Consider the following 24,651-nt stretch of genomic DNA (forward strand, 5'->3'; position numbering starts at 1 on the left):
AACTTACCAGCGAAAAATATCATCTTATAACAAATTAGGTGGCTCTTTTTAAATGTCATTTTTCTTAAAATGCTTTGAAGAAAACATTTGTAAACTGGTACCTTATAAGGGCAGGCAGACCTGGTAGAATTAGTATCCTCCCCCAGAATGTGATACAGTATCTCATTATTTAAAGCAACAGGGGGAGAGACAGACAAAAGGAGATGTGCAGAGGCCATTTCTGCATACAGAGAAAGGTGCACCAGGAGAACAAGAAGGTAAACTAGAGAAGGTGGGGGTGGGAAGAGGGGGTTAAAGTCACTTTCGCCATAGAGTGCTGTGGAGAAGGACATGTAGTCTAGTGCGCTGGCACAGCATCATGCCCACTGTACTGGTGCCATTCGAGCAATGCAGTATCTGCTTGATCCTGGTGGCAGCTCCCGGCGCAGCCTCATCAGCAGTAATGTAGTTCTACAGAAGAAAAATTCAACACTCATCAACTTAATGTTCCAATATGAAGAATACAAATAATTAGATATTGTTCTTGCTTAATTGTTGGTTAAATATTATATTTGCAAATGGTCAACAGGCACATAAGCTATATTAGTTATATGCTTGTTTATACGTGCCTCTCAGGTAACAGAAATATGATACATATTCCTGGCCATAATTAGTATAAACATTATTTTTATACAATGGCAATGAATCACCAAGACAATCAAACAAAACACCACTAGATACTATGCATTAATGTCCCCTCTGAAATACAAACCAATCACAGATGACAGAATATGTAATGATTTTTCCATTGAATGCAAGGTTCGTTCATACTGTTGACTCATAGAAATTAGTGCATTGCACATGCTCATTGTGAATAGTTACAGTAGTGTCTTCTGACTTCATTCTTTCTGCAGAAACCACTGCAGAAAAAGCTACAGTCCCAAAGTTCTCTGGCCGAAACATCCAATTAAGAAGAATAAACTCTTCATTCAAAGCACTCTTTCTGCTCCCTTTCCCTATAAAATCAAGCCCATGGTCTTTTATGTCAAGAGAACCTTGCTTGATAAAATCTCCCTCCCCCCCACCCCAACAATCTTATCTTTCCATAAGCCCAAGAGTCCAGTGTTCTGCAAACAAAACCAGATTAAACTAAGTCACAACCAAGAGACCAAAAATGTACTGATCAGCCCTGTAGAACAGGTGAACCATTACAATTCTAGATGGAGACCAGTGTTGAGGAGTAGTGGCTCGTGGCCAGTAGGGGGTGATGTTTATGGGACGGTAATGGAATGGATATCAGAACATGATAGTGCAGTATTTTTGTGGAGTTTTTCTACAAAAGTGCCTGTTTTTCGTATGATTCTGCGTACTTCTAGTTAGATACAAGCACATATGTTAGTTAAGGCCACGCCCAATAGAAGCGTATGACAAACTGGTGAATAAAAATCTAAATCTAAATGTAGCTAAAGCCAGAAAAACACACTACAGATTAATATAAGGGAAAGAATGGTGTTCTTTTTATGTACTTTGCTGTTGGGCCAGATCATGAAGGAAACCAGGGTTACATGGAATCCATTTTGGTTCTCTGTCTTTTCTATATCTTCTCTGTCTTTGGAATCCATTTTTGTTTTCCAAGTCTTTGTTCTCAGCATCGTGGTGTTAATTAATACCACATGTGCTTTAGACTGGTTAGGAAGATAACATGTCCCAAACTAAGATATAACAGGAATTAAATATAGTTATGAATGAAAATTAAGAATGAATGCTTGGCCAAGCAAATATGACTGAAGTATGTGATTGTATAACTGTGTATTGAACAAAAGAATGGGTTTTGGAAAAGCATGTTGTGTATCTTTGCAACCTAAAGAAATCCTAAAACATCTGGAAATGAGTAACAGTTTCTAGTGAAGAGAGGGGGAGACCAGCCCCTCCTCCTCCTTTTCCAGGAAGGCTTCTGTGTAATGGCTATGTAATTTGAACCTGTCAGTTTAGGGAGAGCCCTCTTTTCCTCTAAGGCTGAGAACTTTTCAGCATCTTTTTAACAAATAATGTTCTTAATATACTTTTGTGAAAATTATTATTTATATTCAGAAATGAATATAAGTAAACAAATGTAATGTTCTAATACTTTGTCTAACTTTTAAGACCACCCATGTTAATTTTTATTGGTTGTCAAACTGATGATGTCACAATGAGCCAAAAGTATATAATAGAGGATCTGGAGATCCTGAGGTGAGCTCGTTATCAGAAGGCCAGCATTTGGCAACTATAACTATCTCCCATTAATGTAATGGCTAATGCATTTATGCTGTATTCTTTTGGTGTGCCATGATTGGAGAAAGAAAACAATAAAGTTACTGGTAACTTTACATTAGTGAAATTTTGTATTTTTTATTATTTTTCACACCTTTGAGCTTTCAAGAAGGCATCATGTCCCTTGCTCAGTGTCTAACACCCACCTTGTCTCCAGCTAAGATCTTGAAAGAGGCCATGACTTGGTCGGCAGTGTCTGTATCTGCCGTCTCACGAGACATAAAGTCAATGAAGGCCTGGAATGTCACAACACCTAAGCGGTTGGGATCAATGATGCTCATGATACGAGCAAACTCGGCTTCTCCCTGGAAATGCAAACAAATGTTAACAAGCCTAAGAGAAACAACTTGGCTAATCTCAAAGCAAATGATAGGGAAGGTAGCAACGCCAACATTAGAGCCACAAAAAATGAAGAAGCACAGCAGTATTTTTGAGGTTTTCCTTTGATCCAGTTAGGCTTGTATTCATTTCTGCCTGTCAGCCTTTTGCTATTTCTTTGTGCTTCTAGTTTAATTCTGCTTATTTTACGATGATGTCTCCAGATATATTAAATTTTAAAAACCCCGCAACAACCATAATCCTAAGTCCTGCCTACATAGATACATAGAGTATGACGGCAGAAAAGGGCCGATGGCCAAACAAGTCTGCCCACTCAAAGAACCCTCCCCCTAAAAGAACCCACGTCTTTGGAGGCTGCATTTAAATCTTAAAAACCTACTCTACAGTGGCATAGCCACAGGTGGGCCTGGAGTGAGCCCACCTCACTTATTTTTTCCTCAGGCCCACCCAGCAGCTAGACACACCTGTATGGAATTGTCAGGAATCCCCAATTCCCACCAGCTGTAGAAATCCAGAGCCAACCCAACTACAGCTATCAGCGGCTCAAAAGTGCCGCTGCTTATTTACCTCGCAGTACAAAACTCTACTGCAGAGTTGAAAAAAACAGCGCATATTTGCTTCATGGCCCATGTGAGAGTCAGGGATTCTCCCTCAATAATGATATTATACCACCAGGCAGCAGGGGGCACTGTTCAGAGAGAGAAGGAACCACAACCCCCAGGATGCACTGGGCTCAGCAGCTTTGGGCTGAGCTACTTGAGAAGAGGTGGAAGAGCTGCTGAGTTACAGGGGTGGGACCTGGCAGACATAAATATATCTTTTCCAGTTTAAGATTCATTCAGGGAGGTCCCAGAGTGAGAGGAGGCTTCCAAATCTAGAGGCTGATACAAGCCTCAAGAAACAGACTCTGAGAAAGGAGTCCCTAACAGAGGTCATGAGCTGATACAGAGCTCTGGAAAGACTAATACTTATGAGGGGAGAGTGAAAGCAGAGTGGCTGAGGTAAGCCCAACTTATTATTCTGAGAATTGTGGAATATGTTCATGAGTCTGGCTGGGACTGTTTATTTGAACAGAGAAACAACTTCTTCCCTGATCCTGTAAACAGAGAAACAACTTCTTCCCTGATCCTGTGAGTGAACAGGTTCATAAAGAGTATCTAAATAAAAGTTTTCCTTATACAGTGGTGCCTCACACAACGAACTTAATTGGTTCCAGGAGCAAGTTTGTTATGCAAAAAAGTTCGTTATGTGAAACGCGTCTTTCCCATAACAATACATGTTAAAATAAAATAATTCGTTCTGTAGCATAAAATATGCTAAGATGACATAAAAAAGATACATTTTTTGTTATTATTTTTTATTTAGATACATCTAAAAACATAATTGTTTTTTAAAACAACACACATTTTTTAAATTTAAAGACAGGACTAAGTAGAGTCTAATTTTACAGTGAGAGAGGGCAGAGTCTCAGCGGCAAAAACTGGGACCTTAACTGTTCATTTTTTTTTTTTTCTAGCATCGGGGAAGCGGCAAGAGTAGCTCCGCCCCCCCCAACGCATCAGCAGTAGGCGCCGGGCCCCTGCGAGCTGACGGTCCGCCACTGCACAGGGAGCCAGGCGGAGAGAGGGCAGTTAAGCGCAGTGCCTGCGCGGAAGGATGCAGCTCGGGCGACTTCGTTGTGTGAAACGAAGTTCGTTGTAGGAAGCAAGACATGAAGTTCGTTGTGCGCAGCGTTCGCTGTGCGAGGCACCACTGTACTTTCCAACCATATCTGCCTAAGTGTTTGTGTGAAGGTAAACAGGGGGGTTCCTGGAAAACCCAACAAGGATCTCCCACAGCCCACCCAAAATTTTGGTTCTGGCTATGCCTACTGCTGTTCTTCTGATTATACTGTATACCTGTTGTTGTGTTAACAATATTAAACATAATTATATTAATAATGCCTCATTTGGTGTATCTCTGTGTCTTGACTAGATTATAAATACAACTTCTATTTTTAGATGCTTATCTAAAATTACAAGTTATGTCAGTTACAATGAAGAAGAAATTAGTTCTACTTGTTAAATTTCTTTCCTTAAATATGAACTGACCAGTCCAGGACTTACATGTTATGCCTACTGTCTCCAGCAGATGGAGACAGAGAACAGAACTGTGCTGTATCCTATAGGACACTGTGCAGGTAAGATGAATTAGTATTTCAATAACAAAAGCAGAGGAACACCAAGGTGTATCAACTGTATAAACACCCCTTTCTTCTTCCGTTTCATTTTATCTGTCTCTTTTTGTCTTAAAAAGCCACCCAAAATGAATTCAGCTCCTAACAGTAGGCTCAAAGAGTTTTAAAGTTTCACTGAAATATGTAGAAAAGACCTGGTGTACAGAAAGAGCGGGAGGGGGGATGAGTAATCTAAATTGGTCTGTTAGGTCTAAATAAAAAAATTAGCAGTAAGACCTAATTTCTCCTTCCCTAGCATCCTCAATAGGACAGACCAGAATTTGTAGGATGTAACAGAGCAATCATGGGAAGGAAATAAGAACACATGCAGAAAGAACTGTAGCCCAAAGGAAGACTCTTCTTTGGTCAAAGCATCCAATCAATGTTTTGTGAAGGTAAGTAGCACCAATCAAGTTGCTGCTCGATAAATTTCTGCCAGGGTGATAGCCCACAATTCTGTCCACCAAGAAGTAGTAACCTCTCCCTTTGTGACCCTGGGCAAGTCACTTAATCCCCCCATTGCCCCAGGCATATTAGATAGATTGTGAGCCCACTGGGACAGACAGGGAAAAATGCTTGAGTGCCTGAATAAACTAATGTAAACTGTTCTGAGCTCTCCTGGGAGAACGGTATAGAAAATTGAATAAATAAATAAATAAATAAATATTTGTCTTCTAAAATATATGCAGGGGAAGTCTTCTCTTTCAGCCATCAGACTATAAAAGCCTTGGAAGCTGGTTCATCTTCCTTTGTGTAAACACTAAATACACAACTTCCAATTTAAATATGATAAAATTAAATATAATTATTGTGAAGTGTTCAGACCAATACCCTTAGATTCAGTGATCTCACCAAACTGGGATATACTTGGGACCATCATATCACTCCAATGTCCCTTTGCCATCCTGCTCCATTTATTTAATACAATAGATCTTTCTGTATGTAACGATAAGTAGATAAATTTCACTTATCTTTGAAATGACTTCAATGGGCTTGACGGCAATCTCCTTAACTTCCAGCTGCGATGAGAGTAAAGTGCAGTAAACTTAAAGTGCTGTGTGCTACTTGTGCTTGCCTTAACGGACGTGCTTGCTAAAATTGTTGATACTAAGCCCGACCCCCCGACTCGAGTTTCGGGTCCTTTGTCAGGAGGGGTTCCTGTTAAAAACACAAATTTAATTAAAAACCTAGCTAAAACTTAAATATTTAGATATACTGAATCAATACTTGTATCACTCTTATTTATATAAAGCTCAATCTACTTGTCCAATAAACCTACAATGATAAATCACTCTTACATACCTGTGAGGCTTTCTACTACTGGGTTAACACCGAAAAAAGAGCACGCTGAAATTATGTCCACCTATGTGCATTATATATGCACCACTATGCTTTTAGTCACTCCCCCTACTTCTACAATTGACTAACCGGAAATGACGTTACTTATTTACCGGTAAGGTTAATTCATTAAAGATTTAACCATTCAATTTCTGAATTAAGGCCATGAAGGTGTAAAGTATTCTTATTGAAGATGAGACGTTGTTCCTTTTGCTGTAAGTATTTTGTAATATCCCCTTCATATAAGTCTATATGAATCAAAACCATGTATTTTAATTCCTCCAAAGAGTGAGACTCTTGTAGCCAATGGGCTACCAGGGGGGCGGAGACTCTTCCCGTACGTATGTTGCTTAGATGTTCTGTTATTCTCACTTTGATCTTACGACTAGTCTGGCTAATATATGGAGGACCACAAGGACATACAACATAATACACCACTCCCTGGGATTCACAATTAGTGCCCGTAGACAACATAAATTTTTTCTCTTTGGAGGCTGGAAAAATTACTGATGATTGCTGTAAAACATAACTGCATAAACGACAATGCCCACATGGTTGATGTGGAGGAAGAGAATAATTTCTAGATGACCTATTAGTTTTTTTATATTTCAACATCTCCCCCAGATTACGAGCCCTGGAAAAAGCAAACTTCGGTTTTTCTGACAGAGCTGGATAAAATTGGACAATGGGCCAATGTTTTAATATAATCTGTTTGATGGCATTACTATTGTTAGTATATGGTAATACACATACCGTATGTTCTTCTTTATTTTTAACTTTTGGTTGCATTAACCAAGACCGTTGACAATATTTGGCACGTTTCCATGCTCTCTTAATGATTTTATTTGGATATCCATGTTCAGAAAATTTCTGATACATGATTTTTGCTTGCGTATCAAAATCTTGTTCATCTGAGCAAATCCGTCTCAATCGTAGGAACTGTCCTATTGGTATGCTGTTCCTTAAGACCCGTGGATGGAAACTTTGATATTGGAGGAGGGCATTTCGTTATGCAGTTATGTTTTGCAGCAATCATCAGTAATTTTTCCAGCCTCCAAAGAGAAAAAATTTATGTTGTCTACGGGCACTAATTGTGAATCCCAGGGAGTGGTGTATTATGTTGTATATCCTTGTGGTCCTCCATATATTAGCCAGACTAGTCGTAAGATCAAAGTGAGAATAACAGAACATCTAAGCAACATACGTACGGGAAGAGTCTCCGCCCCCCTGGTAGCCCATTGGCTACAAGAGTCTCACTCTTTGGAGGAATTAAAATACACGGTTTTGATTCATATAGACTTATATGAAGGGGATATTACAAATTACTTACTGCAAAAGGAACAACGTCTCATCTTCAATAAGAATACTTTACACCCTCATGGCCTTAATTCAGAAATTGAATAGTTAAATCTTTAATGAATTAACCTTACCGGTAAATAAGTAACGTCATTTCCGGTTAGTCAGTTGTAGAAGTAGGGGGAGTGACTAAAAGCATAGGGTGCATATATAATGCACGTAGGTGGACATAATTTCAGCGTGCTCTTTTTTCGGTGTTAACCCAGTAGTAGAAAGCCTCACAGGTATGTAAGAGTGATTTATCATTGTAGGTTTATTGGACAAGTAGATTGAGCTTTATATAAATAAGAGTGATACAAGTATTGATTCAGTATATCTAAATATTTAAGTTTTAGCTAGGTTTTAATTAAATTTGTGTTTTTAACAGGAACCCCTCCTGACAAAGGACCCGAAACTCGAGTCGGGGGGTCGGGCTTAGTATCAACAATTTTAGCAAGCACGTCCGTTAAGGCAAGCACAAGTAGCACACAGCACTTTAAGTTTACTGCACTTTACTCTCATCGCAGCTGGAAGTTAAGGAGATTGCCGTCAAGCCCATTGAAGTCATTTCAAAGATAAGTGAAATTTATCTACTTATCGTTACATACAGAAAGATCTATTGTATTAAATAAATGGAGCAGGATGGCAAAGGGACATTGGAGTGATATGATGGTCCCAAGTATATCCCAGTTTGGTGAGATCACTGAATCTAAGGGTATTGGTCTGAACACTTCACAATAATTATATTTAATTTTATCATATTTAAAATCATATAGCTGTGATTAAATTGAAAGTTGATTTAATAATCATCACAGAATAATATTGTATATCTCCCCAGTTGTTAGTGTATAACACTAAATACACAAACATTTTCAGAATAACACCATAAAGAAAAAAACATGCTGTATGGAGTACTCTTTAGACACACACCTTCCAATCATTCACGATTCATAAATAGTGGAGACAAAAAAAGACCACAATAACACAGCTCCTGAATCATCAATAAATCCTTTGGGGCTCTCATCATTGGTCATAATAAATCTCTAAACCTACAATTGCAGCCATTTCGCTCCAATCAATAACAGTGCTCATACATTTACTAATAGTTGATAGGTAAGGTGACCACTCCACAATTCAAATTTTTCAGGCTCAATTAAAAGTGAATTTACAGAATGAGTTTAAGCATAAACACTGGGCATTATTAATCTCAATTAATTAATCTCAATTAACTTTACAATCATTATCCCGTTCAATACTTCTCCCTCTGAAACCACCCCCATGGCAACAGAAGCACTAAACCTGATGGAACAATGGACCACAGAATTCAGACTGAAGCTTAATTCAGATAAAACTAAATTCTTCATAGCCTCCCAACACCCACCTGTCACCACAATACCACTACGCATCAACAATCTCAGCTACCCCATTCAACCTACAATGAAGGTTCTGAGGGTAATACTGGACCAAGGTTTAACCATGAAAGACCATGTAGACTCCCTAGTCAGAAAGGGGTTTTTTACTCTCTGGAAACTTAGATCCATTAGAGCATACTTCGACACTTCATCATTCAGAATTCTGGTACAATCCCTAATACTAAGCCATCTTGAATATTGTAACATTGCCCATCTGGCAATCTCCCAAAAGAAAATGCAGAGACTACAAATAAGTCAGGTTGATCTTTGGGTTGAAGAAGTCCGATCACATTACCCCTTCCTACCGACTCCTGCACTGGCTGCCAATGGAAGCACGTGCGACGTTCAAGTTGGGATGTCTCTGCTTCAAGGTACTATCCGGTCTAGCCCCTAAATATATAACTGACCTCTTCTCCTTCTCAACCAACAGACATAAGAGAAGAACACACCTGAAGTTCGTTTCCCCATCAGCTAGAGGATATAAATTTAAGAGACACCATCAACAATTTCTATCGTATCAAGCAGTCACATGGGGCAAAGACCTGGAAAAACTAATTATACATGCAAATAACTGTGGTGAATTTAGGAAACATCCAAAAACATACCTGTTCTTGAAGTACCTAGGTAACGAATCTGCACAATCGACAATCTCACCCCCCAAATCTGATCCCGTAAACTGTTAACCACTAATCTCTAACTATGAATGTTCCATTCAATTTGTAGAATCTTCTAATTCATTGTAAACCGCATTGAATCTTTCTAATTCATTCTAATTCATAGAATCTTTCTAATTCATTGTAAACCACATAGAACTTCACGGTCCTGCGGTATATAAACTGTTATTATTATTATTATTACTTTGCTCCCTGACCAACTTAGTTCGTTCAGTAAGCTGTGTGTTTTGTTGTCTTTTTATTTATTTATCAGTTTTATACAATATTTTCAAGCATAACATCTTGTACAGTAAGATTGCAATTGGAACTTCAAAAAGAAAAAGAAAGAAAAGAAAAAACACACAATAGGATAGATACTAACATATTCTCCTACATTTAAGCAATCTGTAGTCCACAATTATGATGATCCAAGACTTCAAAAGAGTGACACTATAACAATCAAGAAAAATCAATTTGAAGAAAATCTACATGACTGAAGTCGCAGGGAGTAATTAAACATGTGTCTCAGTTGTTACTTCTATTATTCCATCTTTCTCAAGACGTTTCAAAGCTACAAACTTTGTTAGGTGTGTCGGATCAAAGAAAACATATTTATCTGAACCATAATGAACAATATATCTACAAGGAAACCTAAGGAAAAATTTTCTCCCCACTGAAATTACTCCAGAATTTAATAACAAGAACTGCTTTCTCCGTTTTTGAGTCTCTTTGGTAACATCTGGAAAGATCTGTACTTTCTGACCCAGAAACTCTTTAGTTCTATTTTAAAAGAACATCTTCATTATTTAGTTCTTATCTGGTGCCAATGCAACAGTCACCAACAATGTTGCTGGTTTAGTCAATTCACTTATTGAAGTTTCCATAGTGTAGTAACACCCAATTGTGGTTCCTGTTGTCCCTCATTAGTCAAATGCTGGTCCAATTTTCTAACAGACAAGTAAAATACTTGTGTAAATGGTGGAATTAGTTCCTCTGAAATTGAAAAAATCTCCAGGAAATATTTCTTTAACATTTCCCTGGAGGACATAGAGAGAACCCTAGGGAAATTTAGGAACTGCAAATTATTGGCACGGTAGCCATTTTCAATCATTTCCAGTTTCCGCCTGATATTAATACTGTCTTTAATCACAGCTTCTTGTACTTGTTTGACCTCTTTTTTCAACTTCATTTTTTTGAAACATAGTTTTAACTGAGGTCATTTCTAATTGTAATGCATTCAGTTCTTGTTCCTGTTTATCAATTTTCTTTTCCAGCACTTTGATTTGTGGATTCAGGGAGTTTCCCAATTTAACAACTAAATCTCAGAGAGACTCCATTGTAATTTAAGTGTGGTTTTCAACGGTGAAAGAAGAAATCTCACCTCCCATGATTGTAGTTTGTTGGTCTTGTTGAGCCTCCCTTTTCCTCGATGTTCCAGCCGCAGTATCACTTTCCAGACTCAAAAAGTCTTTTGGTGTGTCCGTCACAGAGCTCCCAGATGAACTAGCCTCCTGGGTTACAGGCACTGTCTCGTTGAACACGCCTGGTTCCCACGGTGAGCTGGTACGCTGCAGTTGGGGAAGGGAGTGTCTCTTGCGTCAGGGCTCAGCGTAACCTCTAACCCAGGGATTCAAGTGGTGTCACTCTATGCCGCCGAGTCCTGCAGGCGATTTCCTGAAGTTATTGACTCCCTCTGAAGGCAATTCAGGAGCTGCTCGATAGTAAGAGGAGGAGGATTTTCATAGCGTCGCGAGGCTCCAGCGGCACTTCTCCCTCTCTTCTTAGGCATGGGGAAACACTCAGACCAAGCTGATAAAATGCGATAAGGTAAAAAATCCAATTTCTACCGAATGCTCAAGAGACGCTTTCCGACATTCAGCCACTCGTGGCCATCTTGGATCCTCCATCATTTTGTTGTCTTTTTATCTCCACTGTTAGATCATTGTGAAAGTAATCAGCAGTTCCACAATATGTTTTGTGTGCAAAAAAAAAAAAATGTTTTGGGGAGGTTTATCTCCAAATATATCATTACGGCTCAAAGGACTTCAAGGCCCTAAAATTGCCTCCCTAATCCTCTTGTCTGAAAGAAGGAAGAATCAAGGTCTGATTTAAATGAATTAGAGATACTACCTGTGAGAGAAAAGAGGGGACAGCGTGAATATAAACCCCAGCTTATGTAAAATAAAGAAAGGGACCCCTGTATTCAAGGCTTGAATCTCCATCACCCTTCTGAAGAATAAAACAGCTAACAAAAACACTGTCTTCAGAGTAAGATCCTTTAGGGTACAACTTCAGAGAGGATCATAAGTAGCTTTTTGTAATGATTTAAGAACTAGGTTAAGGTTCCATTCTGAACAAATAGCTCTAATTGAAAGCTTGAGACAATTTACACCTTCCAAAAGCCACCACATCATCAGGGTATGCGAAGAAAGAATTTTGAAAATAGCCTCTGAAAAGTCAGAGCTACTACCTGGACCTTTAGGGAACTCAGAGAGGAAGGCAGAAATATGTGCTACTGAGGACTGAAAGGGAGAAAGAACTCTTTCAGAACACCAAGATGACTCAAACTCTCAAGTCTCTCACATATGCCACAGATATAGAGCACACCCTACCTTGAAGCAAGGTGGTAATAACTAATTCAACAGAGCCCTTCATATTTAGACTTGACCTTTCAAGAGCCAGGCCATAAGATCAAAGTGAGACGATCCTCCATTTGAACTGGATCTTGAAATAGTAGCCTCCTGTGAGCAGAAGCCACAGCAGACAATTCTCCTAGAGATGAATCAGGTCTGCATACCAAGACCTTTTTGGTTAGTCTGGAGCTATCAGAATCACCTGACTTTGATCTCAAGCAATTTTCCTCAGAATTCTGCTTACTATGGGCCATGGAGGAAACAAAGAAAAGCATGGTATAGCTATGACTGCAGGAGAACATCCAACCTCTCTGAACTGTATTCCTTTTAGCAACTGAATTCTTTGGCACTGCAACTTATGGCCTTAAGAGCTAGATCAGAAGATCCCATGTTGTTATGATGCTAGAGGCTTTGAAAGAATTGATTGGATCTGTGAGTATGACAAGTGCCTCCTTGACCTCCAGAAAAAATACTCTGTCCACAAGTATGTTGAACTGAGCTCCAAAGTATTTTAGAGACTAAGTTGACATCAGCTTGCTCTTGGCCAAGTTGATCACTCAAGCCTGAGATTGCAAAATGTTCACAACCTTGGAGGAGTCTTCAAGACTCTGCTGAAGAGAAGCAGCACTGATTGATCAATAATTAAGAGTAGACTCTAATGCTGTTGTATCACAGGAAGGCTGCCACAATTACCATAATCTTGGAAAAGATCATGGTGGTTATGACAAGTCCAAAAGGCATTGATTGGAACTGATAATGGCCTCCTAGAATTGCAGTGCACAGAAAACACTAATGCAGATTGGAATATGGAAGTAAGCTTCCTCGAGGTCCAGAGAAGCAAGACCTATTTTAAGTAAGATCTATTTTACAAAGCCTCCTGTGTTTAGGAGCTGTAATTCCAGTTTCAAAGAGCATTTGGGGGCCTAGAAATGTATTCAATTTATTTTGTGGTTTCCAAGAAAGATGGTTCCTTCCACCTTCTTGGACCTCAAGAAGGCAAACCATGTAAACTCATGTCAGGGTGAAAACTGTTTGCTCAGTAATAGTCTTGATTTAGCTAGGTGATTTCCTTGCTTCTCAGGAGACCAAGGAGGAGTTCAAAGAGGGCAGAAAACACATTTGCAAACCTCACTGATTAAATCCAGAATCCACTGATCAATAGTCATTCTGGTCCATTCATTAAGAAACCTCAACAGACAACAACTTACCAAAGTTTCCGAGGAATGGACCTGGATCCCATCACTGCGAGGCCTGGAGGCACCGGAAGGACAAGAGCTATGTCCCGGTCCTTTTTATCCCCCTGAAAGGAGGGCTGCCTCTGCTGACAACATGGTCACTGAAAGGACCCAAACCAGCCTATAACACTTCACATCCCTGTATCTCAAATGTGCAGAGGCAAAGCAAAATGTAGACTTGGACTTGTCCTTGGATGCATTAAGGCCTGGGCTTCCCCAGACCCTTCATGAATTTTTCCAAATCTTTGCCAAACCAAAGTTTACTTTGAAAGGGAAGCCTGGCGAGATGAGATTTGGATGCTGAATCCACCACCCAGTTTTGAGCCACAAAAGACATCTTACTGACACCACTAAGGCCATCTCCCTCACACTCAAAGTACTGTAGATTATACAACGCATTTGCCAAATAGGCTAATCCTGTTTCCATCTTTAGAAATTCCAGGGAAGATCAAATCTCATGATCCTACTCACAGACACTGTCCTGCTGGATCCAGCAGAGAAGAGCTCTGGGAATGAAGCAGCACAAACTCACACCTTTACTCCTAAGGAAGCTTTATCAAAGGAAAGTTTAAGAAGATTCTATTCTGCAGTCCTGAATATTCTTAAGTACCATGCCTTCTTCTGTCAAGATGGTTGTCTTCTTTATCACAACAGTTACTAAGGCAATGACATCAACCTTATGCTGTTTAAGCTTCTCTAGTTCATCCAGCATCGAGGGATATAGCTTGGATATGGAATGAGCCACCCTAAGACCAGCATTTGGGAAGTCTCATTATGCTGAAATTAATTCCTGCATAGCTGGATGGATAGAAAAAGCTCTAGGGTTTTCTTAGTTCCTGCCATAATACAACTGCCTAGAAAAGCCAGCTGCTCATCTAACAGAGACAATATAGAGTCCTTCTAAGGATTTCATAATCAGCACAGGAAATCTCTTCTTTGTGAAGAGACCTTAGTGGGAATTTCTCTGTCCTCCAAAGGATCATTCAGACAAGAAGATCTAGAAGTCAGAGAATGTGCAGTTTCAGACTGTTTCCAAGAAAATAAGGATTTTGCATTCCAGTCCTGCAGCTGAACCAATCTTTTCTTAGGAGCCAGATTGAGCTGAATTTGTACAGAATGAGAAGGAATCTCCTGAAGGACCCAAGCTCTCTAAATATTTTCCTAATGGAACAGCAAGACAAAATCTAGAGAAAAAGGAGCAGAAATACCAATTTCCTCCATAGCTGGCAGAGATCCTTCTAGAGAATGAAGTAGTAGTATATGGAAAAGAATCTCAGCAGCATGAGCATAGGAAGGCAAAATGGCTGCCACACCCACATATTCTGAGGGAGGTAAGGTAACCACCAAAGCAGCATTCTTGCCACCTCTGAGCACCAGGTCTCACATAGAGCTGGGACCAGAACTTGCCTCTAAAGAGTTGTCCGACTCCATTTGCACTGGGAGACAAAGTCAAGACCAGCATGGATCTGATGCAGGCCATCTAGGACCATATCAGGAACAGCGCTTAACAGTGTTGGTGCAATGAAAAATAGAGTTGCAGCTTTAAAGGGTAGGCTGGAGCTCATACACAGCCAGCATGAGAGTATCTGTACCCACCACCGACAGCAGCAGCAGCCTGAGCAAGAGGTTTCCTCAGAAATATGTCTTCAGCTCTGAAAGTTTCGGTGTGAAAAAACTAAATGAAAAGCTTCAGCATCTACTTGTCAACAATGTCTCTCTCAATTTTTTTTAAGGGGGGGACCCAGCATCACCAGGTGTACTCTCTAGCCTTGAAGACTATACCCAAATTGTTTTCTATCCCAGCTCAAATGAGAACCAGAGTATTGGCTCAGGAGCAACCTTGACAGAGCACTCCAGGAGCTGCACAGCAAACCATCTTCTACCTGCTGGCAACAAAGAAATACCAATTCAACTGAGCTGCACAGTGCTCAGTGGGACAGATCATAATTCCGTTCTCCTTGCCACCTGCTGTTTTTTAATTGCATTTCAGAAATAAAAAAACACAACATACAAGCTACTGCTTGAATAGGAAAAGGCATATATTGCTAGAAATATAACAAGAAAATATATAAAGAAATAAACACACGATACCCTGGAGACCCCAAAGAGGAGTTCAAGAAAAATATTGGAGAACTAGCAGGAGATTATAGCCCCCCTCCCAAAATAAAGTAATAATAAATAGAAAAAGGGAGGTGAGCTGTTACCATCTTCATCTACTGGATGATAAGCATAACCTGCAAAGTACTGGATTGGTCTCTTGAGAATGCTAAAGGGTTGAGGTTTTTCCCAGGCATGAATTTGTTAGAGAATCAGGCTGCCTAGAGTTTCTTTGGCAGTGTTGGTGAGGCCTTTCTGTTTTTGAGATGTACAAATCATTATTTTGTCAAACAGAATCCTCCAGAGGACTTACTCCCCTCTTCTCCCAGACAGGAATTGTTAGATAAATGTCATGGATTTTATTTCTCCTTTTTTTTTTTTTTTTTTTTTTTAGTATTTATATACCACTTCTAGCCTGAGTGGTTTACATTCAGGTACTCAAGCATTTTTTCCTATCTGTTCCAGTGGGCTCACACTCTATCTAATGTACCTGGGGTAATGGGGGGTTAAGTGACTTTCCCAGGGTCATAGGGAGCAGCATTGGATTTGAACTCACAACCTCAGGGTGCTGAGGCTGTAGCTCTAACCACTGCATCACATCACATCCTCCCACCACATCAATAAAAATCTTATACCCCCAATAGGCAATCCTTGAGCATAAGATAGATGTTTCATTTTGTCGTTCACCACCGATATAGAGAAGGGATGTTAATTTGCGAGGATGATTTATCTTATATGATTATAAAGCACCATGCATTTGGATAAATGGGAAGGATGACTCTGTACAATTTGCATTCATCTACTCCACTCAAGAATGGAGTTTCATTTGAAATGGTAATAAAGGGCATGTTTCAGTGCTAAATTACATTAATCTGCAGTATGCCATGGGCTCTCTCCTGCCTCTCTTTCCTCACACACATACGCTCTAATTTTATATTCAGCTGGGAGAAACTAGAGAAATAATCAATGTACAAATACACAGAAAACTTTGATGAGCTGACGGCAGCTTTTATTATTCACTCCCATTCATTGCTGAAGGCGCCAAATAATGTACACTAGAGCTTTCCAAACTGTGGGTTGGGACCCCAAATGGGCTCACAAAACTCACATTTGGGGTCAAAACAAGCGGGCTCTTCATAGGTGCAACATTATTCTGTACCTCCAGCGAGTCATAGAGTTTTATTTGGCTGCTATTTGAGGATCATAGTCACAGAAAGATTGACAAGCACCAACATATACTTTCTTACATTGTACCAAAATCACCACAAAGAATGGGTCTTAATTCAGTCTACTGGACACTTATTTCTGCATGTGTTAAAAACAAGGAAACACAAGCTGAGTGTTAAACAGACAATATGTAGCTTTCCAAATAATCTTACAGTGACTGAATTTCAGACTGGTAAAATTTGGCAAAACATTTATTTCTCGCATTTCACAATATTCATGTCATGGCTCTTGTGGCCATTTCCGATTTCTTATGAATTTTTTAAGAAAAGCCAAAATTTTACCTTTCACTACATTATGGCCCTTTTCACCACAGGATGCCACACACGTATAATCAACAAATGAACAAGAGCTGGTTTTACTTTACCATGTTGTAACCCATGGAGATAAGGCAGGCACGGAAGTCATCTGTGTCCATGATGCCGGTCTTCTTCTGCGGAGGGGAGCAATGCAAGGAAGAGAAGCATGGCAGAAAAAGCACGAGGCAAGGGGAGGAAATGGAGTGATGGCATGTATGGACAGCAAGAATTATTATTTTTTTTTTTTAAATAGAGGGAACAAGAAAAATGGCATGGAGCAAAGATGGTAGACATTTTGGGGGAAACCAGATGAAGCAGAGGAAGGCAAATTCAGAACAGAAGAAATGGAATGGATTTAAAGAGGGAACAAAGTGAGGAGGGAACTCGCCAGGATGAGCAGGAAAGAATTGTTCAGAAATGAAAGAAAAAAAGTAACAAACAGTGCAGATCAACATAATAAAATGTAAAGATAAAGAGTGATCAAATAGAATAAAGGGAGGAATGGAAATGTCAAAGCAGGACAGATGGGAGAAATAGGGAAAGGAATAGGAAAGGGAAAAGCCATAAAGGTAGAAGAAGAGGAGATATGGGAAACCAGAGTAACACATTACATACAAAAATTCCATCAGTGAGTAGAGACCAGGGAGCATGGAACATTAATATATATACAGTACATATAAATGTTTGATAATGGAAATGGTAGATGGATTGAAAAAAAAAAGAAAAAGGAGAAAAACAATGTTATTTTCTTTCCCTATATTCAACAGTGAGCTGCGTTCCACACTAATATTCAGTACCTGGGGGTCGTTTCCAATATCGTAACCCAAGCTGATGAGGCAGGCTTTGAACTCGTCTGGGCCCAGTGTGCCGGAGTGGTCCTGGTTACGTGTGGTGCCAGGCAACATGACATGCAGTGCCGGGATGGTGAGGAGTGGGGGGGGGGGGAATGAAAAAAGGAGTGGTGAGAAGATGCCAGATATACCATGCGATGGAGGAAAAAGAAAATGGGAGGGAAAAGGATGCGGAGAGATAGGCATGCAGGTGAGAAAGATAGGGAGAAAAAGAATAAAACACAAAGGTGCACAAAGTTAGATTACATGTCAGGTTGTGATCAAAAGCTTTTTGGAAAAAAGTATGCTTAAATATAGGGTGAACGTTAGCAGTGCCTTTGTAAGATTCTCTCATACCCATCTCAAGTTCAAGGCCAGAGACATCAAAAATCACTATTAGATAAAGTAACAGCACCGTCAATGTAAATTATTATTTCTCTTCACTATCACACTAATTTAGGCTGCACTATCAAGTAATGGTACCCTGCATTCCTCTTACGTATGTCCTTCATGATGGAAAGGGAACATCATGTTTTCTCACCAAAACAGACTAAGTAAAAGAAAAAATGGCTTTCTCCCCACCAAAAAAGCTAATCACAGATACACTGAATTGATCCAATAAAAATTTGTCTATAATTTGTTTGTTGACCCTTATTCCCATTGAGATACACAACAAATCAGCCTACTATATATGACACAATTTATTTTAAAGCCATCATCAGATGGTGCTGATTTGTTCTGGAGTTGAAGCACTGGATGTTAGTCACTTTCTATTCTAACTTATCTTTTTACTGTGGAGATGCTACTCATTCCCTGGAAAGGCCTTCACATGAAAAAAAGCCCTCATCTGGATTCCTGCAACATCTTGTCCTTAAGAATGTAAAAAAAAAAAAAAAAAAAAGCCCACTCCGCAACATTATCTACATATTTAAGAGGACTAATTGGCAAACTTGATACCTTCCTCTACAGAAAGGCATGTCAGCTTCAGCTGTACAAAAATCTACGAGGGGCCGCTGTAAAGTTCTCAGACCAGCCAAACAGAGAATGATGTGGAGCCTTGACATCTACAAGTTATTCCACACTTTTCTCGACATTTTTCGTTTCGATGATATGAAACGAAAGGCGTCAAGAAAAGTGTGGAATAACTTGCAGGTTTCATGGCTCCACATCATTCTCTTCTTGGTTGGGGCTGAGAACTTTTCAGCAGCCCCTTGTTCTTCTAGTTCATTTTCTCTTGCAAGGATGTCTTGGAAGCCTGCACTAGCTCAGTGGCTTGATCTGATGCTAACACTGGATGAAAACACCTAGTTCTGCAGTTTAGCAGATGTTAACTTGGGCATAAAAACAGAACCGTGAGAGGCAGTTTTTAACATTTTACTGAGAGAGATGGAAAAGTTTAGGTCTTAAGAAACAATGTCCAAGAAAGAAACCCAAAAACAAATGTAAAAAAAAAGGTGCAAAGCCACATATATCACTAACTAATGAGTGCACCATTAGTGCAAAGGTGCCAAAGGTGCAAAGCCACATATATCACTAACTAATGAGAGCCTGACTCTCACATTCATCTCCTGGTTGATAGTAAGCTAACTGCAGCACCTTCTGTTAAACTTTCTTGAGGATAGAATTTAAAAGTAATCATTCCAGTTCATTGCTAGGGAGGGAACAGATAAGTGAAAATAGTCCTAGGAAAGCTGAAAAGGGCAGGGTGTTTTAATAGTTAGTGGTGTGCTAGGCACGTGCAGCGGCTGGTGGGTGCTAGAAGCATAGAGGAGAGTAAGGGTTAATATGGGGCGTGACAGGTACAGTGGCACAGCTGCCTGCAGCCACTCCTGCCTTTGTCAGCTTTCTAAAAAGAAACCAAATCAACAACAAAAAGCACAAGCCATAACCACAGTCTCTGAAGGATACACATTATCTGTCAATATTTCTTTGTTTGTGAGGATATAGACAGATTTTTATCCATTCAAAGTTAGAAAGATCAATGGTGGCAGAGACAGGGAAGTCCCTATTTCACGGAAAGCAGCAAAGCAAGGGGAAATGCAAATTCCTGGCTCTCTAAAAGCACCTTTCATGCCTGAAGGTTCTCCTTGTTTTGTTTTGGGGTTTTGTTTTTTTTACATTTAATTTTTTTTATTATTCTAACCAGGAAGGTAACGAGCAGAGTGGTTCAAGTCATGCCTGCTCTCTATAGGGAAGCAGACATGGGAAGTAAGCTTTTGGAAGAGCCAGTTTTAACTAAGAAACCTTAACCTGTTACCAGGAAATCACGTCACTAAAGCTGTTCCATCCTGGGCAACCAACCATTGAGAGTAAAAGAAAGTTACAATCTAACATATAACCAGAAAATATTTGGCCCATGAAATAGCCTGACCCTGGTTCTTTTTCCCTTCACTTATTGGGATGAAGGAGAATGTGGGATGAAGGAGAATGTGGAATGAAGGAATTCTTCATTTGTTCCCATGTATTCAGTGGAAGCGAAGAACTCACATTTTTCCCAATATATCTATGCACCGTTTCTCTTTTTCAAGAAAGAAGCCTTCCCTCCATCTCTCCCCTCTCCTTCTCAAAATCTATGTTAAAATCATGCAACAAACTCTTATTATGATGAAACTGTGAATTAGGTTTCTGATGTTCCTTTAATTACATAACAAAAGAGAGACAGGAATTTGGGAGTTCTACTATACTTAAAATAGCCTGCATCAGTCCAGTAATGTTTTACTATAACTGGGCTCTTTCCCCACTGGAAGTAGATGAGATATCAAGATAGAATGAAGTGACCATAACAGTTGCTCTAATGGAGTTCCATGGCACATCACTGGCTCTCATGGGTTTCCCCTTGTAATACCATCAGAAGCCATATGCTGGAACTATTATGAGCTGTGGTCTACTTCAACAGGGGCTATTCTACTCTTCCTGCTACCAATACTACATGTATCATGCTGTCTGACGGACTCATAACTGCTTTCTTCTGCTATTAAAACGAGGCACCTGGATCCTGGCAGTCATTCAGAAGGGACGGGCTTATTGCCTCTGGCAGAGATTCTCAATACTGTTGCTCAAAGGATGCAAACAGGCCCAGTTTTCCAATGTCTACCATGAACATTGGTGAAATATAATTGCATACTGATGGCCCAAGTGCCAGCTTAATTTTCAGACCTGTTAGCACCCTTTCAGGATGGATGTTGAGAAACCCTTGGTCCAAAGACGTCTACATTGGCCACTTCTTGAATGACAAAAGCCACGGGTCAGTCCTCTGTGGATATATAATACAGAAAGTGATTATATAAGCAGTGTTCTCTCCTTATGTACTTTTCATGATACCAATATGTCTTGTGTCCTGTATGACTCTTAAGAATGGGGATATAACTTAACTTTTCTGTTCAGACACAGATATTATTAACTATTAAAGTTAGGCTAACCATTTTGCTGTTCCATTTCTTGAAGTACATACAGGTTGGATGGTCCCTCCCTTCAACATCCTTACATGAGGTAGAAGCCATGAGCTAGAAATTTCAGTCTTTCACTAAAATCTGAATAATCACTTGTGCTGGGGATTTTTGTTTTCACTGTGACTAGAATAGCAGGAAGCAACACTTACCCTATCAAAATGGTTGAAGGAGGCCCTGAATTCATTCATTTGCTCCTGGCTGATGCCTTTGGCGTCCCGGGTTAAAATCTGATTTTCTACTTCATTGATGGTTCTGGCTATGGTGGTGTGTAGCTGTTCCCAGCCCACTCGAATGTGCTAAAAAAGCAAGAGAAGAGCTTGTTGTATTGAGCGCATTATTTCTCCCTTTGTAACAAGGATCAAAGTGAGTAATGCAATCAGGGAAGGCGATAGTCAAAGGCTGTTCCATGGCTAAAGCACGGTTTTATCTGCTGAAGTAGGCTCTTAATTTCTCAACTTCTGTGCAAACTGCAGAAATGGGATGCACAGCAGGTCATTTTGGATAATCAAAATTGTACGCATTGTTTTAGATTGAACACAGGCGCAATCTCCATGGGTAAATTTTACAGGGGCATTAATCACAGCAAAAGTCTGTATGGAATTTGCTTTGATTAATGAGGTAAACCATGCAGGTTAACATAACTGAAATTACATTGAAGCACCCAATTTTGATTAACCCCAAGTTTCTGAAACCCAGCTGACATTTGGAGATGCTGAAATAACACAACGCCTTGCACAAGTCTTTGCCCTTTTAAAGGCTGGATTAAACTGGAAAAGGGTGCTTGACATCACACCATGAGTACAGTTCATATTCGGAGGGGGTGTGGGGTATGCACTTGAGTATAAAGTCCTGAACTGTTTCCATCAATATCCTCTCAGTTGATAGGTGCTTCAGCAGGGGAATAGCTACCATTGAGCAAGTCTGGCGAAATGCAAAGGGTTGGCAAATGGTAGTGGCTGCATGCAGCTGATCCCTCCCTCTTTGTGCCCAGGTCTGGTGTCACTGCAGCTCCTCATTGATCCACCCCCCAGTCCTCTTTCTAGCAGGTCGCGGCAGAGAGTTGCATTAGAAAAACTGGACGCAGAAGAGGAAAGGTCCGAGGAAAGATCCTGCTAGAAAAAGAAAGGCAGCTTTACCACAACCCGCTGCAGACTTGGAAGACAGGAAGATGAGTGAATGAAGTGCTGCAGCGAAGCCAGACCTGGTGCAGGATGGGGAGAGGACCTGCATCAATGCTGGGTGCAGAGCAGTGGGGGGAGGAAGAGGAGCTGGAGTGATGCCAGGTAGTGGGACAGAGGAAAGCAAAAGTCTTGGATCAAAGGAGAAAAGGCAAATGCTGGACTAGGAGGAGGGGCTGATGAGAGAGAGAGAGAGAGAGAGAGAGAGAGAGAGAGAGAAACCTGGATCAAGGAGAGCAAGGAGGAGATAAGAGACCCTGGATCATGGGGGAGAAGGGGGGGAGAGAGACAGACACCCTAGAGCAAGGAGGAAAAAAGAGAAAGAAGGAAGAGAGGCTGGATTATGGAAGATGGCAGTCAGGGCTGGGGGTTGCAGGCAGAAGAGGAAGTGGACACAGGGAGAGGCAGTGAGATAGAAAAGAGATACTAGGTATGGAAGGAGCATACAGGCAGGGACATAGAGGGATGACGCTGGATATAAGGGGAGGAACAGCAGCACATAGGAAGATGCTGGAGAAAGTGAGATAGAGACAGTGAACATGGGGAAGGATAGGAACACAGAGAAAAGACACTAGATAGAACAGATAGGGATAAAGAGGAGACATGGATAAACAGCTAAGAAAAACACAGAGAAAAGTAGGAGACAGTAGGACCAAACCAATGCTTAGTCAATAAAAGTAGAAAATATTTTTTGTTTCTGAATCTATTAATTGTAATATATAAGATTTTGAAAATTACATTTCAATTTTTATTACTGTGACAGCTTTGCTTTTCCAGGGTTTGACGTGGAGCCATGAAACTTACAAATTATTCCACATATTCAACACACTTGGCACGTTGTGTCTGAAGTTTCTGTAACCCTTCCAAAAAATACTCCAATGTCTGGTCTCTGAAATACTACTCTGCTGCTGAAATCATCTCCGAATCACTTGAAAATTGTTACACTTTCAAACCCTTTTTAAGGTTTGAAAACGAAAAATAGTCAGATGGAGCAAGATCTGGTGAGTATGTGAATGAAACAGTACTTGTTTACTTCATAAAAGGACACAAGCAGAAGTTGTGGACCCACAGCTCCTGCTTGTGTCCTTTTATGAAATAAACAAGTTGGTTTCACATCAGTGATCTTCAGTGGAGTGCTCATTGTCCATTCCCACTTCCTTTTGTACTGTTTTATACCCGTGGGTTCTATGTCCTGTTGGACTTTCTGGTGTTTACTATGAACTGAAATCCCAACTGCGTCAAAACATCCATTGTTTTGCCAGCCTTGTGAGCATTGTCTTGCCAAAAAAGAACTTCTTTCCACAGCTTCCCTCCTTTTTTCTTTCAATGCCTCCTTTAATTGGCACAGAAAGTTACAGTATTAAGTGTTTGGCCCCTTAAAAGATAGTCAGTCAATCCTAATTCCAAAATACTGTGGAGAGAGTGCTAGGACCAGTGGGTGGGGGAGAGGGCTGCTGACCTGAAGGGAAGGGAGAGAGGTGCTTGATCTGCAGGGAGGGAAGGAGAGAAAGAGATGCCGATGAACTAAGGGGATGAAGGAAAAGGGCGCTAAATACTGAAAACCCAGGAGAGGGCGAGAAGGAAGAGAGAGGGAGGTATATAGAAGCAGATGGGAAATGATGGGCATGGAGGGAGCATAGGAACAAAGGGAGATGCTGCATGTGGATGTTACATGGACACAAAAGGGCAATGCCAGACGTGGGAGGAGGATATCGACATAGAGGGAAGATGCTAGACAGAGAATAGGAGCACAGAAGGGAGATGCTGGACTTGGGGGAGCATAAGTGCACAGAAGAGTGATCCTTGGCACATGGGGAGGGGATAGGGACATTAATGAATACAGGGAAATGAACTCAGGGAATATGCTGGACAAGGAAGTATAGGAGGCAAAGAGAAGGGAAAGAGAGGTACCCCAAGATGGATGATGAGCATGGAGAAAAAAAATGACAAACCTACTGATCCTGTGACTAGAAAGTGACATCAAAGGGAGAGCTGATGCCGGTGTGAGCAGCAGGTTAGAACTGCCAGTGAAGAGCTAGAGGTACAGGGTGGGGAAGTGAACGTGGGAAGGGGTGGGAAGGAGCAGGGAATGGAGAGGAGAGGTGCCAGTGCCCCCATGAAG

General features: G+C 40.4%; 1 protein-coding gene across 2 annotated transcripts in view; it reads right to left on the reverse strand.

Annotated features, from left to right (window-relative positions):
• Positions 1–285: 285 nt before the first annotated feature.
• The window catches only part of ACTN1 (actinin alpha 1), a 273,263-nt gene continuing 248,897 nt past the window's right edge, over positions 286–24,651 (reverse strand). The window contains exons 18-22 of one of the 2 annotated variants that reach the window (XM_033950678.1): positions 21,501–21,647; positions 17,870–17,950; positions 17,141–17,206; positions 2,439–2,597; positions 286–450 (exon numbers count right to left, since the gene is read on the reverse strand). In XM_033950678.1, the coding sequence (XP_033806569.1) occupies positions 298–450; positions 2,439–2,597; positions 17,141–17,206; positions 17,870–17,950; positions 21,501–21,647 (606 nt within the window). In that variant the 3' untranslated portion in view covers positions 286–297. The remainder of the gene's footprint in view (positions 451–2,438; positions 2,598–17,140; positions 17,207–17,869; positions 17,951–21,500; positions 21,648–24,651) is intronic. The other variant, XM_033950679.1, reaches the window with a different exon arrangement.

The sequence above is a fragment of the Geotrypetes seraphini genome, chromosome 7 (assembly GCF_902459505.1).
Source record: "Geotrypetes seraphini chromosome 7, aGeoSer1.1, whole genome shotgun sequence".
Taxonomy (NCBI): domain Eukaryota; kingdom Metazoa; phylum Chordata; class Amphibia; order Gymnophiona; family Dermophiidae; genus Geotrypetes; species Geotrypetes seraphini.